The sequence below is a fragment of the Brachyhypopomus gauderio genome, chromosome 4, assembly GCF_052324685.1.
Source record: "Brachyhypopomus gauderio isolate BG-103 chromosome 4, BGAUD_0.2, whole genome shotgun sequence".
NCBI classification, from domain to species: Eukaryota; Metazoa; Chordata; class Actinopteri; order Gymnotiformes; family Hypopomidae; genus Brachyhypopomus; species Brachyhypopomus gauderio.
This window is the reverse complement of record NC_135214.1, coordinates 30,559,590-30,577,206: the sequence shown is the minus strand read 5'-3', so window position 1 is coordinate 30,577,206 and position 17,617 is coordinate 30,559,590. Positions and strand designations below refer to the sequence as shown.

At 40.9% G+C, this 17,617-nt stretch overlaps 3 protein-coding genes across 8 annotated transcripts in view; 1 reads left to right on the top strand and 2 right to left on the bottom strand.

Moving 5' to 3' along the window:
* Nucleotides 1-44: 44 nt before the first annotated feature.
* On the top strand, nt 45-11,653 carry eps8l3b (EPS8 signaling adaptor L3b). 3 transcript variants are annotated; one of them, XM_077003808.1, is made up of 20 exons: nt 46-382; nt 862-1,001; nt 1,518-1,585; nt 1,682-1,746; nt 2,059-2,217; nt 2,476-2,625; nt 2,984-3,075; nt 3,295-3,425; nt 3,571-3,701; nt 3,835-3,955; nt 4,046-4,116; nt 4,585-4,659; nt 5,013-5,158; nt 8,874-9,096; nt 9,269-9,300; nt 9,660-9,753; nt 10,137-10,241; nt 10,416-10,501; nt 11,071-11,203; nt 11,320-11,653. In XM_077003808.1, the coding sequence occupies exons 2-20, from the start codon at nt 964-966 to the stop codon at nt 11,359-11,361; spliced, it is 1,962 nt and encodes a 653-aa protein (XP_076859923.1). In that variant the 5' UTR covers nt 46-382; nt 862-963; the 3' UTR covers nt 11,362-11,653. The 3 variants fall into 3 exon arrangements, with proteins under 3 accessions (XP_076859924.1, XP_076859923.1, XP_076859926.1); XM_077003809.1 differs by lacking the exon at nt 862-1,001 and having other exon boundaries at nt 45-382; XM_077003811.1 differs by lacking the exons at nt 46-382; nt 862-1,001 and adding an exon at nt 1,020-1,197.
* A 241-nt stretch (nt 11,654-11,894) lies between these two features.
* On the bottom strand, nt 11,895-14,145 carry LOC143512955 (glutathione S-transferase Mu 3-like). Its single transcript, XM_077003813.1, has 8 exons — nt 13,986-14,145; nt 13,548-13,623; nt 13,341-13,405; nt 13,169-13,250; nt 12,906-13,003; nt 12,727-12,822; nt 12,482-12,592; nt 11,895-12,363 (listed from the first exon to the last, which is right to left on the bottom strand). The coding sequence occupies exons 1-8, from the start codon at nt 14,013-14,015 to the stop codon at nt 12,268-12,270; spliced, it is 654 nt and encodes a 217-aa protein (XP_076859928.1). The 5' UTR covers nt 14,016-14,145; the 3' UTR covers nt 11,895-12,267.
* Nucleotides 14,146-14,525: 380 nt separating this feature from the next.
* Nucleotides 14,526-17,617, bottom strand: part of ampd2b (adenosine monophosphate deaminase 2b) — a 19,456-nt gene continuing 16,364 nt past the window's right edge. For all 4 annotated transcript variants that reach the window (XM_077003798.1, XM_077003800.1, XM_077003799.1 and 1 more), the window contains exons 16-18: nt 17,261-17,434; nt 16,914-17,024; nt 14,526-16,505 (exon numbers count right to left, since the gene is read on the bottom strand). In XM_077003798.1, coding sequence (XP_076859913.1) covers nt 16,290-16,505; nt 16,914-17,024; nt 17,261-17,434 — 501 coding nt within the window. In that variant the 3' untranslated portion in view covers nt 14,526-16,289. The remainder of the gene's footprint in view (nt 16,506-16,913; nt 17,025-17,260; nt 17,435-17,617) is intronic.

The following is a 17,617-nucleotide window of genomic DNA, read 5'->3' as shown; positions in this document are numbered from 1 at the left end:
TGACAGCCTGTTGATCGTCAGAGTCATGGCAACCTTCATCTTGGAAGCTTAAATGCGTAAGCTGGTCATAAATGTTATCACTGGCTAATTTTACAAGAGGTTGAAGTTCTAGCCAATCCCGATTCATGTGTCTTGGGCCTGGTTAACAGGCATGACGGGCGTTCCCGACCCTTGATCTGGGGCTGGATCTGGGTGCGTTTTTCCTTCCATTCGGTCGTAATAAGTGACTTCATGCTTCACTTCCTATCTGTGCTACAGGTGTAACTGGACTTTACACCATCTTTAGCTAAGCAGGAAGCTTGTGTTATTCCTGTATTTCTCCTAGTGTGTTGGATAATGGAGGATTACTGGGCTTGAGTGGAGCACAAAGGTGGAATATAAGGTCAGGATATTTGCTTTTGCTGTGCCATGTGTAAAATCTTTGTGTAGGAGATCTTGTCAAAAATCTAAGTGGTTGTGTGTCTATGGCTCAGAGATTGAGGTGTCTTGATAAAAAAGCTGTGGTTTTTTTTACGCGAATTAACTTAAAAGATTTTAAGAAGAAATAATATTGTAACCTTGAGATAAAATGACACTCAATACTTAGATGTTATGACAGTGTCTGGTTGTTATGCCTTTTCTGAGCCACTTAATAGTTCTCTATCCTACCCTATACTCATAAATTTAGCTGTTGAGGGTCAATGTAATGTGTACAATGTGGATTTGTATATGTCACTGTTACTAGTATAGGCGAGGTGTCTTGCGTTAGGATGATTTGAGTTAAATGCATGTTTACTTCATTTGTTAATTGTTAATATGGGTGTATTTCCTTCATTGTTATGTAGCCTTTAGACAGTATGTGGTGATGTGTTTCACCAACAGGAGACTGATCGCTCTTCCTGACACTTCATACATCACAATCGTATCTTTATATTCTGGGAAAAAGGTGCCATTTTTGCATAGGTGTGACATCACAAGTGAACAATGTATGTCAGCAATGGTGCCCCCCCTTTCCAGTCAAGGTACTGTCTCAGTCATGTGCTACACACATGGCAATTATTACCAGAAGTAAACACAAATAGGTGAAAATGACACTGGTCTTTTGGGAGGCTCCCTGTAGCTGAAGGCTTGCTCAGTCTCCTCTGAGTGAACAGCCAGGAAAGGCACTGTGCTTATTTGGCAATATCTAGTGCTGACCAAAAGGAGCAGCTGCTTCAAGTAATATGTCTGGATTTTGCTGTATCAGGTTACTCATGAGACTTAAGTCCTAGTGGCCTTTACGTTTGCAAGGTTTCTAGAAAGAATGATTAAATTGTATATATGTGAAATTTAAAATTAAAATTGGGAGATTGAGACAATCTTGATTTCCATGTAAATGTCTGTAAGGTAACAGTCTATGGTGATTTACCCATCTAAAACCAGAAACCCAGTACAGTAATTCAATACTGTAAAGCTATAGCAGAGTTGTATTTGGTCATAGAATTCCATTTATCTGTGTCAGTTTATGACAGTGTGATTCTGGTGTGTTCAAACTGTAGAGGTTTCTCACCAGAGCCATCTTCTCAAAGATCTGATATGACTCGACCAAGTGCAAAATCCATCTACAGTGAGTAAAACCTTTCTAAATCACAAGACCGTTAGTAAACACTGAGTAAAGTTGACATGGCATTTTCACGACTTCCATGGTTTTGTTCTCACACAGTGCAAAGGAAAGAATATGCGGAATCAATTACCAGACAACCAGATTCCTTTCATTACAGAGTGGAGGTAAACACTTTAAGAAATCAGGTTTTGTCATTGATTATAAGGTTTTGTCATTGATTTAGTGTGAAATGTAGATATCGATGTTATAACAAAATAACAGAAATCATACACACCATATGCACCTTCTCAGGATTTTGATCTAACTGTCTGGATTTGCTATTTAGCTCAAGCCATCAGGTAGAATCTATTTAGCGAGATCAGTTAGGTGATCCGGAACACTTGCAGGATCTTTGACTTCTTGAAGCTGAACCTAAATGCTTCTGGAGTAGGCCAGCCTTTCTGCTCCTGGTTCCAATGTGTGTCCCCGTTCTTCAGCACCTGTTCACGTGGGAGCTGGACGGAAAGGAGGTGAGCACCATCAACGACTGCGTGGCCAAGCTGAAGAGTCTGGACAGCAAAGGGAAAGTGTGGGGCCAGGACTTGATCCTGCAGGTGCAGGCCAGGTGCCTACAGCTGTGTGACATTGAAGCAAAGGTCAGGGGTCACTGCACTGCACATCCTCAACTTCAGCTCTACCGAACTGCCATGATGTAACTGTGAAGAAATATTAGATTTACAAAAACTGATCTCTGTTACACTAAAACAAAGCATGACTTAAGCTGTAATGATACCAGTTTATACTGTTTCACTCAGACTCATCTTCAATCAACCTGGCCTAAATATTAATAGTAATCTGGTTAGTCTTGTGTAATCATTTATTACTCTTCATTTTCATTCTTGCTGACTCTGCAGGAGGTGCTGGAGTCTCTTCCTCTTAGCAACATCTCTCAGACTAAGGCCATCCTGGACAGCTGCGTCTACAACTCTCTTCTGACGGTCACCGTACAGGGCTATGGCCGTAGACCCCCAAATGTTTTCTTGTTCCAGTGTGAGGAGACTGGGGTTAGGAACTCTCTAAGCTTTGCTCAGTATTGCTGTTACCTTTTGTTCAATGTGGAAATTAATATGCAATTTATATGTCTGCTTATGTATCCGTTTATGTATTTCAGCTCACGGTAGATTATTACCTCGGTTAGAGTGTCTTTATTTGTATTTTACTGTCCTGGGCTTGTTTTCATATGACTCCTGCAGTCCTAGCCTGCTCTGATTTGTCATACTTTAAAACAAGCCCATTTGAGAGCTAATGCAATTCCAAAGTAAATGTGTTACAGGAAACAATAAACATTGACTAGCGGTGGAAGGGCTTTACTTCCAATCTGTCCATCGCACCTGTGTAATTGTTCGTTGCTGTCTTTCCTAGGCAGAGGAAGTGAGAAGAGATTTGGAGAGGGCAATCCAGCAGAGTGGAGAGGATGCGGGCTTCCAACCTGCTGAAATGCCAATGGACATCAGGTAGGCTGCTGCAATGCCCACCTGGGTATATAAAACACCACGATGCTGAAGCATCGCCCCTCCTCAGAACCCAACACACATCTGCACAAACGAATCAGTCATCACACGTGAACTGATATAAGGTTTCATTTTTCTTCCTTGTCTGTCTGTATGTGTTTAATAATATATTTAAACACCTGCACAGAGAAATGACTTCTGCAAATGGCATTTCTTCTGTAGGAGTAATTTGGAGAACATTATAGGCCAAGGCCATCCAAGGAGTTTCCGCAGACCTGGCCCCCCGCCCATGCAGCACATACCCCCTGCGCCCGAGAACCCTCCACATCCCTTCGGTGCCTACCAAAACTATGGTAAGAAGAGAATCCACTTTTAACATTATATAGTCTCCTTGCTGCAAAGGTCCTTACCAACTCGCTTAACATGTACGATGATGCTCTTCCTACCCATCGATATGTTATGCTGGTTGTATGGCCTTCTTCTCATTACTGTTTCCAGAGGATGAATTGCCACAGTCTCCTGGGTTTGCTCCCAGAGACGAGGGCCGTTACAGCCCAGACGTGCGTGAGCAGCATTACCATGCCGAGGAGCCGTCCCCTCCCCCCGGTGCAGATATCAACAGGAGTTTGGTCCGTTATTCTCCTAACCCTAAACCTTAACCCTAACCCTAAACCCTAATTATCCCTGCTCTCCTCTCATCACGTGCGTATTCATAAAAGTTAACAGTCTGTCTGTCTGTCTATTTCAATGTCATTCTTTCAGGAAATCTTTAATCACGTAGTTGCTGATGTTGATATCTTCATGGAGAAAGTCGGAGCAGCTTTAAAACAGCAGGAAGGAAACAAGAAAAAGAAGAAGAAACAGAAAAGTGTAAAGGACTATGGTGAGTAATTTGGGTATAAAGTATATTTTTACTCATAGTTTTAGGAAATAAAAAAATAATATGAACTCATTAAAAACATGTTCTGTTCAGGTGAAAACTTCCCCCCCATAGAGGAGTATGCTGCCTCACTTCAGAAAATTAAATATGCCTTCAATCTCCTGGTAAATGTCCTCTCAGAAATCGTTACATTCCTAGAAGAGACCAGCAATTTGCCAATTTTATTAATTATGGAGCTTTTGAGCATTATTTTGTGTTTTTGTTTTTTTTTTTTTAAGTGATAAACTCAGTCACAGCTCAAAAGGCTCAGTCACTAATCGTTCCATCTGGCACGTTGTGGTTTTGTTTATGAATGCTCAAGTTACATTGACTAAACGTTGCTCCGTGTTCTACTGCCACGTCAACACACGTGGTCTTAGCTTGTTGATGTCTCTGCTGTTCAGTGGTGGTCCTCACAGGACTTTAGCTGCTCTGGGCTGCTTAGCTGGCATTGAGGAAGTAAATGCAAATTGGCCTACTGGAAGAGCGTCAGCCAACTCTGTAAACATGCACTTGGCCTGTGCTGAAATGCTCCAGCCATGCTCCGGGTATGTGTTGGGCCATAACACTCAGACCTCTCCTTGTTATTGCAGGGGAAGCTCAAGGGCCACTTAAACAACCCTGGAGCTCCTGACTTTGTCCACAGCCTCTTCTCCTCCATCAGCTTTGTGAGTTTCCACCATTGTAACCTGTTTGCTTTAATGGAGCAATAAAAGGCATCAATACATTTTTTACAACTTTCTTGCTCAGTGAAGACCCCTGATGACATTATGAGCTTGAATGAACTCATCATGAAATAATGAATTAGTATGAATTTACTCATGTTTCATTTTGCCTGAATATTTGATATTCATGTTCTGAATCTGGTTCTGTTTCATTCTGAATATCACACTTTTTGTATTCACATTATGTGCAGTGATCTGTATAAGTGTTCAGTTCTGACTCTAATATCTCCAGTATCTCAATACTCATGTCTGAATCATGTAGAATAAGTGTCCTTCCTCTCCTGCTGACACTTTAGTTGGTGAAGCAGTTCCCTCCAGCTGTACCTCCCTCGATCCTGAGTCCTCTCCTCACAGAGTCCGCTCTGGAGCTCCTCAGCCAAGTGGTCAACCCGGAGGAGGAACATCTCTGGAGCCAGTTAGGAGACAGTTGGAAAGTCCCCAGGTGTGATAACTCTTGCTCTCTGTACTTCATGCTGCTGGTTTAAGAGCAACTTTAGTGTATATAGGATATGCCAGTGAAGAACTTTCATGTGGATTAATTGTTTTCAATTTGTAACTCCATTTCAGGGGGATTTATGTTAGTTAACTAGGGTAACTATGTCCAACTATTTAATGATGCCATTTATTATTACTGCATAATGTCAGTACTAAGGTATTGTATATACCCTATATTGTACTTGAGTCATTAGTGATCACTATTGAACAATTTCTGACCACCGAGCAGCTATTGGCTGAATATCGTCAGGTGCAGGCCACTCCAAACCCAGCAGTGACACTGACTTAGCAGATGCTCAAGCAGAACAGCAGTGCCCTATACACTCGTCCCAGCACAACACACACTACCACGCTGCTAACATCATCATCACGCACTGCCATGCTGCTAACATCATCATCACGCACTACCATGCTGCTAACATCATCATCATGCACTACCACGCTGCTAACATCATCATCACGCACTGCCATGCTGCTAACATCATCATCATGCACTACCATGCTGCTAACATCATCATCACGCACTACCACGCTGCTAACATCATCATCACGCACTACCACGCTGCTAACATCATCATCACGCACTACCATGCTGCTAACATCATCATCACGCACTACCATGCTGCTAACATCATCATCACGCACTACCATGCTGCTAACATCATCATCACGCACTACCACGCTGCTAACATCATCATCACGCACTACCATGCTGCTAACATCATCATCACGCACTACCATGCTGCTAACATCATCATCATGCACTACCATGCTGCTAACATCATCATCATGCACTACCACGCTGCTAACATCATCATCACGCACTACCATGCTGCTAACATCATCATCACGCACTACCATGCTGCTAACATCATCATCACGCACTACCATGCTGCTAACATCATCATCACGCACTACCACGCTGCTAACATCATCATCACGCACTACCATGCTGCTAACATCATCATCAAGCACTACCATGCTGCTAACATCATCATCACGCACTACCATGCTGCTAACATCATCATCACGCACTACCATGCTGTTAACATCATCATCATGCATTACCATGCTGCTAACATCATCATCATCATGCATTACCATGTTGCTAACATCATCATCATGCACTACCATGTTGCTAACATCATCATCATGCACTACCATGTTGCTAACATCATCATGCACTACCATGTTGCTATCATCATCATGCATTACCATGTTGCTAACATCATCATCACGCACTACCACGCTGCTAACATCATCATCATGCACTACCATGCTGCTAACATCATCATCACGCACTACCATGCTGCTAACATCATCATCATGCATTACCATGTTGCTAACATCATCATCATGCATTACCATGCTGCTAACATCATCATCATGCACTACCATGCTGCTAACATCATCATCACGCACTACCATGCTGCTAACATCATCATCATGCATTACCATGTTGCTAACATCATCATCACGCACTACCATGCTGCTAACATCCTCATCACGCACTACCATGCTGCTAACATCATCATCATGCATTACCATGTTGCTAACATCATCATCATGCATTACCATGCTGTTAACATCATCATCATGCACTACCATGCTGCTAACATCATCATCATGCACTTCCATGTTGCTAACATCATCATCATGCACTACCACGCGGCTAACATCATCATCATCATGCATTACCATGCTGCTAACATCATCATCATGCATTACCATGTTGCTAACATCATCATCATGCATTACCATGCTGTTAACATCATCATCATGCACTACCATGCTGCTAACATCATCATCATGCACTACCACGCTGCTAACATCATCATCATGCACTACCACGCTGCTAACATCATCATCACGCACTACCATGCTGCTAACATCATCATCACGCACTACCATGCTGCTAACCATCATCACGCACTACCATGCTGCTAACATCATCATCACGCACTACCATGCTGTTAACATCATCATCATGCATTACCATGCTGCTAACATCATCATCACGCACTACCATGCTGCTAACATCATCATCACGCACTACCATGCTGTTAACATCATCATCACGCACTACCATGCTGCTAACCATCATCACGCACTACCATGCTGCTAACATCATCATCACGCACTACCATGCTGTTAACATCATCATCATGCATTACCATGTTGCTAACATCATCATCATGCACTACCATGTTGCTAACATCATCATCATGCACTACCATGCTGCTAACATCATCATCATGCACTACCACGCTGCTAACATCATCATCATCATGCATTACCATGCTGCTAACATCATCATCATGCACTACCATGCTGCTAACATCATCATCATGCATTACCATGCTGTTAACATCATCATCATGCACTACCATGTTGCTAACATCATCATCATGCATTACCATGTTGCTAACATCATCATCATGCACTACCACGCTGCTAACATCATCATCATCATGCATTACCATGCTGCTAACATCATCATCATGCATTACCATGCTGTTAACATCATCATCATGCACTACCATGCTGCTAACATCATCATCATGCATTACCATGCTGTTAACATCATCATCATGCACTACCATGCTGCTAACATCATCATCACGCACTACCATGCTGTTAACATCATCATCATGCACTACCATGTTGCTAACATCATCATCATGCACTACCATGTTGCTAACATCATCATCATGCACTACCATGTTGCTAACATCATCATCATGCACTACCATGTTGCTAACATCATCATCATGCACTACCATGTTGCTAACATCATCATCATGCATTACCATGTTGCTAACATCATCATCACGCACTACCATGCTGCTAACATCATCATCATGCACTACCATGCTGTTAACATCATCATCATGCACTACCATGTTGCTAACATCATCATCATCATGCACCACCATGTTGCTAACATCATCATCATGCACTACCATGTTGCTAACATCATCATCATCATGCACTACCATGTTGCTAACATCATCATCATCATGCACTACCATGTTGCTAACATCATCATCATGCACTACCATGTTGCTAACATCATCATCATGCACTACCATGTTGCTAACATCATCATCATGCACTACCATGTTGCTAACATCATCATCATGCATTACCAGGGCTCTTAAGTCTCACGCATTGACCGTGTGACACACGCATTTGACCGTCTTCACACGCCACACTTCCGATTTCACACGGCGAGAAAAAAAAATCTAGTTTAGTTACCTCCGATCCATTTCTATGTCACCCTCCACTGGCGATCGATCGCGATACACAAACCCCCACCCCGCTCAACAACTCACGTTCGCCACCCCCCGTCAACAACTCTCACACTCTGACATGAATCCAAAACTTGAGAGCCCTGTGCATTACCATGTTGCTAACATCATCATCATGCACTACCATGTTGCTAACATCATCATCATGCACTACCATGTTGCTAACATCATCATGCACTACCATGTTGCTAACATCATCATCATGCATTACCATGTTGCTAACATCATCATCATGCACTACCATGTTGCTAACATCATCATCATGCACTACCATGTTGCTAACATCATCATCATGCACTACCATGTTGCTAACATCATCAGTGCCGCTGCTCTCTGCCTCTGCTTTCACAGATCTAATTGGCCAAATGCAGAGCAGATCCCACCATATATTCCGGTCTTTTATGATGGCTGGCAGCCTCCTATGCCGGTCCCTCCACAGTCCGGACCCAGAAGCCAGGGCCCGTCACGAAGCAACAGTCAGAGGTTCCCAGACAGAAACGACATGCAGGGGCCATCACGAAGCAACAGTCAGCGGTTCTCAGACAGAAATGGCATGCAGCAACCACCTGCTCAGGTGAAACCTTTCAGACAGAAGCACGACGGCCAAAGACAAAACCCAGTCTGACCGTAGCTACTTTACATCGAGGAGTCTGGACATGGCTGCAGTACGAGTTACAAAGTGCTTAAGTTGCTTGTAGTTTAATATACTAACGTAATTATCACTGACTGTTTTTGTTTCTTTGCAGGTTAACAGGCCTCCTGGCAGCATGCCAGCTCGGTAAATAGTAGCAAGATCTAAGTGGTTAAATGAGACTTTAGATAACATTTTTGCTGGAATGTAACACATAAACATACAGTATATCCGCCTGACAGACATGTTAGCACACAACTATTTAATCAGTATAAGCATGCTAAAATCTATTTTTAGATCAAACAAACCAAAGACCAGTCACAGCCCGGATAAATGCAGAAAAATCAAACAATGAAACTGCAAGGCAAAATCTATAGTGATGCATGCATTTTATCATGACTATATTAAAAATCATCATGGATATGTGCATATGTACTGTAGGAAAATCAGTCAAATGACATGCAAATGATATGCTGAGTGTGGTTGTTCTGACGTTTGTGCTGTAGCCCAGCACAGCCCCTGCTTCCCATGCGAGTCATCTATGACTTCACAGCCAGAAACCGTCAGGAGCTGAGCGTGATGAAGGGTGAAGTGGTGCAGGTAAGTAGGGCTGCAGGCCTGGGGCAGGTGTGCAACAGGGCAGGCTCCTAAAGTAAAAGTCCTCCTAAGCATTCTGCTGCCCCAACTTTAATTTGGGTGAAGTAGAGTGAATTTATTATATCAACTGGGTGCTTCAAAATGATGGCAGGACTTCTCTGTATAGTGCAAATATTAGGCCTGGATATAGTTACGCAGTCTTGCAGTTGTAGACCTAAAATGAAAAAGTAGTCTTGAAATGAAAACTGGTCACACAAAAATAAATGGCACACGCGAAAAAACGCAACATTAATTTGTTATACTGCTATATCTTATTAACTTAAAAACAACAACAACAACAAAATTGCCTGGTATTTAGAAAGTTGTTTGTATATTTGCTCCAACAGGTGGTAGACAAATCCAGGCAGTGGTGGGTAGTGCGGAACAGTCGTGAGGAGGAGGGTCATGTGCCACCAAACGTTCTAGAACCCATGAGTGGGGAGGAGCCTGCAGTACGTTGTTCTTTTTTTTGTGTTTGTTTGTTTGTTTTTTTACTGGTTTTACCAGGTTCAGTCATTTCCCCTTTTTCCATTCCTCCTATTGTGCAGTAACAAAACAATTTCAATTAATAATGTGAGACAGAAGAGACATTTAACTGCTTTTCCTCTGTCCTACCTCTGCATCAGAGAACACATAGAGCTCCAAATCTGGATATGAGGTCCAGCCCAGAGGAAGTCACAGCCTGGCTACAGTATAAGGGCTTCTCAAGAATGTAAGAAACAGCCCTATGCACTGTAAAAACATGCATTTATATAAACATATGCATTATATATAAACAAATATTGTTCAGAAGCATGGTGTACATGATTAAACGTAGACTACACCTATGATTCATGATATACCAGTCATAGCATCACAGACAGAATGCCAGGTCTGCTATTTGCCTGCAGGAGTCTTCCACCCTAGCTTATTCATTTCAAAACAAACCTTTGGTCCTTAATGTCCCTATCAGATGATTTGCTCTGAACTACTGGACCCCACCACTTCGTGGTTTGGGAGTGTCCCACTATCTGAGCAGCTCATGCAGCCCTAATGTTTGATAGAACTGTTTTTTGTTTTGCCCTTCTCCACATAAATGAACTGGTAATTCCATTCTCAGGCCCGATGTCTCAAATTCCTAGTCAGCCCTTGCTGAATTTAGAAAGCCAAAGTAGACACGCTACAGACGTATGTCATTCCTTGCACGGTTTTTGTAACGCTACAAAGACATTCATGATCTGGCATTGCAACTTGTGCCTTTGTGCTTTGCCTGGGGCTTGCATGTGCCCTGTACGGGTGTAGGACGGTGCGTAGCCTGGGTGTGATGAACGGGGCGCTACTCCTGGGGATGAAGCCCGATGATTTACGAGCTATTTGCCCAGAAGAAGGAGGCCGGGTCTTCTTCCAGTTGCAAGCTGTCAAATCGGCTCAAGCGGTATGTAAGAACATGAACACACACACACACACACATATACTATCTGGGCAGAACTCTTTGGTGTCTCTTGTTGATTAGGCTAACAAATGATTTGATCATATGCATGTCTTCTGTAGCTCGCCAGTGAGTCGGGACATGTGCAGTATGGAGGCCGTTAAAGCTGACATCATGGGCCTTGATGTGGAGAGATGATCTCACTAGACACATGGAGTAATTGGACCTTAACAAGAATTATTCTTCTAGAAAAATATAAATTACTTCCCAATTAAAAAAAAGTTTTAAATGTGTAGTGCTGTGTTGCACTAAACTTTTATTGTCCTAGACCAATGTGGTGTTTGATCCTTATTTTATCTGTTTGAATCAGACAATCTCAGTTTCCTGATATTGCACTAGTGTTAATGTATACAGTAATAGTCAGTTCTATATAAATTTTAAAACTCATTCACAGCAGCATGTTTAATGTGTGATTCAATCTAACTTGTTTATAAACTAGAATCTGGTCCAAAGATATACTCATTATTGCTTTAGTCCCCAAATTTATGACCATGTAGGAATAATTATTTTGTATATAAAATAATTTTGTATTATTGTATGAAAACTTGTAATTTTAGACCATTTACTACAGAATGAAAAGTGTTAATTCATATATATTTTTTTCTAAACAAATAATATGGAGTGGGAATAATGGGAATGCACAAAACTGTTCAATTTTTATTGGTTCAGAAGTACAGAAACAAGTGCTTTTCTATATGAGACATTGGAAAAAACAAAACAAGCCTTACAGGTGTGTCAATTAAGCAAGACCCCTTATAAACCTTTTGAATTTTCCACTATGCACAACTTTTTCAAATATAAATGCTGTGGTTGTCCTTTCATTGTTTGTTAGAGCAAAACTGTCCTAAATGTAAGTGATATTACTGCAATATAGAATTATCAAATTATAATTTGTCCTGTGTTTACACAACTATGTTTAAAGCTTGTAGAGGGTACAATACAATTAGGTCAATTTATTGAATGTGGTCATCTATTCTTCAAAGCATCATGACTGAGAAGGGCCAGCAGGATCACTCCTTCTTGTTCCCCCACTTAGCCATCTTGTTGTTAACTGGTGTTTTCATAAACCTGCTTGACTTCATGTATTCTGCTATTTTCTCAAGTGCCTTGGATGAAATAATTGATAAAGTATTTCATTAGTTTCAACTTCCTGTACTTGTTTCAAATCATTCAGTGCATTGAAACAAACAATACTTTAAATGAAGTCATGCATGTGATACAAACCTCAAATCGGTCCAGGAAATCTCTGATGTTCTTAAAGTCATCTAGACACTTTGGTTCAAACATGCGGTGCTGGTCCAACAACTCATACATGATAAAGTCTGGAAATGTGATCTATATAAAGACAAACGCAGAAGGCTCACTTGGCCTGTGTATATGATTAAGATCTGCAAGAAAAAAATAAATGTGCAAAAAAAAAAAAAAAAAAAAAAAAAAGTATCCTGTGCATCTTCCTGCAACAGCATTACCTTGTCACCTGCAAACCACTTCCTGTCCCCCAAGAAGTCAGAGAACTGCTTTAGAACTCCTGGAAGTGCCTCCAAGTATCCTTGCTTTTTATTTTCCTGATGGTAATGAAGCACAATCTGTTAGTCAAGCCCTGTTCATGCTGTTAACACATTTGAAATGACTGACATGATTCACTCACAAGGTCTCTATAGCAGATCAGGACGAAGCCATTACGGAAGTCCATTGCTTGATTCTCGAGGATGTCCACTCTAATCATCTCATCCTCCGTTTCTCCACCTAACAGGAATGTGCAGAGAGGCAACACAAAATGCACGTGCAAGCATTAAAGCCACTGAAAAAGAACCAATACAATAATTAACCAATATTATAATTTTTACAACAAGGAAAGCAACTGGAATATAAACAAAGAAATATGAGAAGTGAATTTGAACAAGTTCTCACAGAGGTTGTGCTTTCGAGCAATGTATCTCATTATTGCGTTGCTCTGCACAATTTTCTTGTCACCATCCTCAAGATAGGGCAGCTGTAGGGTGAAAAAAGACACCTCAGCATAACTGGCATTGCGACACCAACAAAATGAATAGATTTTCAGTCCGCTTGCATCACAACTTACATTGGGGAAGTCCATCTTAAGTTTGGCTTTCTCCTCAAACCAACAGTTTTTGTCATAATTGGGAGCTATAAAGTAAGAATCGGACCACTGCATGAAAGTCACATGAACATGGAATCCTACACAATTTGCACATGTGCACTCAAGAGTATTGATCCACTGATGTGACAGATTCATAAATCTCGATAGATTAGCTAGTCAATACATTACCTTCCCCACAGGAGTAGAACTTATCCTCATACTCGGTCCCGGTGTATTCCAAAAGCAAACGGATAGGCTGGGCGAGCTGGTTAACAGACAAGTGTGTGTGTTAGCCAGTTTAATGGGTAGAAACAGTAAATTCATCTTAATGCGGATTCAAACATTGTAGTGTACCACTACTCCGAGACACCAGTTAGCTAACTTAGCCAATTCGGTTAGCTATACGCCAAATTGATAGCTAGTTAGCTAACAATTGCTACAAAGTGCAACATGTATTTTTTTTTACTATCGTGAAGCATAAATGTCTTGTAAACATGTTAATTATCTAGAATTTTCTGTGAAAACACGCGTATAATGGCTGCAAACACAGCTGAACGAATGAAACACCCACAGCTGCTACTACAAAAGGTTTCACATTCCCCTAGTTTAAGTGTGCTTGGTTCTTACCCCCCGAATGTCCCAGTAAACCAGTTTCATCGTTTTCTCGACACGGTCGCGCTTGTGAGACTGAACAAACCGGAGTGTTAATATTCACTACCGTAACAGCGATTCAAGATGTAGCCAATCTACGAGGGTGGGACTAACGCCTGAGCAGCAGGTCTCATAAAACCACACGTGTCTGATTGGAGGTTATAGCGCTGCTTCAACACAATATTGGTATTAATATTTATTAATAAATTATATCAAATATGTTTTTATCCGCGAAAAAAGAAATGGACATGGACTGTAAAATGTAAAAGAAATGTAAAAGAGAATAAACGGATCACATTTTTAAACCTTGGCACAAACATTTTTTAGTTTCGGAAATATTTTATAACGATATTGCAGTAACATGCACAGTCCACTACAGGAAAAATCGCCAGTGAGCATATATCACAAAAATTACAAAAGTTTACAAAACTGCAGTTTTTTTCCTTAAGTGATTGACTGAAAGGGGACACTGACAATTAGTAGATAAATTGTTAATTTATTTATTTATAAATGCAAGAATGTTTGGCGTTTTGAAAGTGTCTAGTTTTATAACCTAGAGAGAAAGACCAGGTTTTAAGCTATTTTAATCTTTCATCATCTTAGCACTGTGGAAATGTTAGACAAATCAGTACATTTATTAGATTTAAGGAGCATCTTAAGTGCACGTTTAAATATTTCGCGAGATGTCATGAGAGTCCTCTCAATCCTAATTACATCATTAAATCTTGCATGTTCTTAACATCCACTATGTGTTACACACTTAATGAGTAAAATGAAGACAGAGGGATACATTTAAACTAATGAACCCTGAAGATGTACAGATTATTTGATGGGGATAAATACATTTTGGAATTTTTTTTTTGCTGTCTGGATTGTTTATCTTCAGTTTGTTAGGTGCCTTTCAAATTAGGCCTTTCAATTATCTTCAAGGAGACTGGTTCACTTCTAAGTTGATGTAAATGTCATTTATATTGCACAAATGTATGAATGATGGAGGAAGGGCCACTTACACTGCAGTTATCTAGAGTGTTGTTTCCTGAATGAGGAACAATACAGGAAGGGCCAATGAAAACAGCTTGTTTAACTTATCTGTGTTTTAATAGCTATATGTTAAATAAAGAAGGGTTGGAAAATAGTGGTATAACAAAATGAATTATGGCTGATTTTGCAACAGATTTTGTTGAAAATGGAAAAATAAATGAATAAAAAGAAAATGTAGGGCACATTAAGAGAAATTATACACTCCCACTGATTCACACACACTGAGACTATAAAGACAGAACTTTACAGGTGTGTTCATAGCTGGAACAGGAAGCAAGGGTGAATAGTCTTGTCACCACCTTGTCAACACTAATCAATGAAATATTTAATTCTTGAAATCAAATGAGCAATGAGAAAAAAATTATATTAATGTTGTTTTTAAAGACATATAAAGATCATGTGTTTATATACTTTAATGTATAATATACATTAAACTCATATTGAAGGATCAAAAAACATCTTAAAGTTTTTCATTTTTAGACAGAGCAAGACCATAAATAAACTTCACTTTGATATGAATTTCAATTTGCAATAAATAATTCAGTTACAATTATCCAAGTACACAAACACACACATAAACATAAAAATGTGATCCTAATAAGTAAATCCACCAAAACATCGAATAACATCGGACATTACCAGGTAAATCAAAATAACAGGAACATCACACAGTTCTAGAAATGAAAGATAAGAGAGATGTGCTTGAAGTCAGGCTGAGCTCACAGACACAGTGTTGAGAAGCAGCTCTGCTGCATGAACCCGAGACCCATGCTGCCCATTTTCCACTACAAGTATCCATGATATTCTCCATCCAATGACCACCAAGTCCACTGACCACTTGGCTTTGCCAAGTCTCTGTTTAATCCCCAGTGCTGCAACTGCTGGATCAGTTAGTGATAATGCATTTAAAAGACCTTAAACAAGTACACTACCACCACAAACCTGCACCAAAGCAAATCAACACGTAGTTTTGCCATGCTTGCTGGTAATCAACATGGAACTATTCCAGAATCCAAGACATTGCCTTAGCAATTCCTGACTGGAGTCTGGGTAAAGTTTTACCACTGGTTGTTGACATTATGAGGTGCATAACCTTGAAGGATGACGTATTGGCAGATAGCACAGATGCAAGGTCAGGTTATTTTAATTTAGAACCAACACTGCATGCTGACATTGGGTACCACACTAAACCGGCTGTCTTCTTTAGACAGGCCATCAGGCGCCGAAGTTGGCCGTTCCCTACAGCGCCCCCTGTGCCGTGGACATGCACAGAGACGCTTCCTCTTCGATGGTCTCCAGTTCCTCACTCCTCACTGCCTGCGTGATCAGATTTAGCTCCTCACACAGCGTCTCGAAGCGGTACGCCACGCGGATGTCCGGCACGTTGGTGCGACGGATGTCGTTGCCTTCCTGGCCCTCTTTCATGTAGTTGGGGCCGAGCCAGTAACTCTTCATCTGTATACAGAGGAGTCTGTTATAATGCCTTCAGTGCACATTTACTGTATGTGCTATTGTATTATCACTGATAACATTCTAAACATGTTATCAAGCTTGCTAGTCTGGTGAAACACATGAACTGTGGATGCCCTGTGCATATTTTTTTCAGAATGTAGCTAACACGCCTATTTCACAGATATAATTAAGTTTCATTAATTAATCAACTAATTGTCAAGCCCTTTGTGAGCTGATTAAATTAAAGGGAAAAAGAGTGAAACTGCATGATATGGCATCCCCAGGATTGGGTAAACTTCACTGTACATCAAGGTTATAGGTAAATATGTGTGTGTCCTGAAGCTGCAAAATAGCATTGGGAGCTTTTAATATACAGTAAGAGACTAATCCTGTGTGTCAGAGAGACAGCACCTTGTTGGAGAAACCACTCATGAGCACACTGTTTCTGGCCAGCTCACACATATCACATGAGCTCAGCTTCCACACTTGAGCAGCTATGCTGTACTCTTCCATTAGGGGCTCCTGAAACACACACACACACACACACACACACACACACACACACACACACACACACACACACACACACACACACACACACACACACACACACACACACACACACACAGTGTTTGTCAGACACTCCTCAAACTACATTTGTAGTCATTTTAGTCACTCTATTGATTTTCAAGTCCCCATGAAAAGTCTTCTGAAGTGTCTACAGCAGCGTAGCTATCGTTCATTGAGAAGGCCCTGACCTTTGTGAAGTGGAACTGGAGAGGGTCATCGGTGGATAAGGAGACCATGAGGCCTCTGGAGAGATACTCAGGTAGCGGGTTACGGTGGTAGCTGAGGAACAAGCTATTGTTGCTGAGAGGAGACATGGCGATGCCGATCTGGGCCAAGTAATACAAGTACTGCAGCACTGGAGCCTGGAGGGGAACAAACAGCCATATTAGAAATCCAGAAGTCCAGCAGTCACTAACCCAGTCATAACATCGGCGTGGCATGCTGTTTATGCATATATATTGCAAAATGAATAAATATGCATGGAACTATGTAATCTGTAGTCAAGTATTATGAAAAAATTCTCACTGTCAACTAAAGTAGAATGA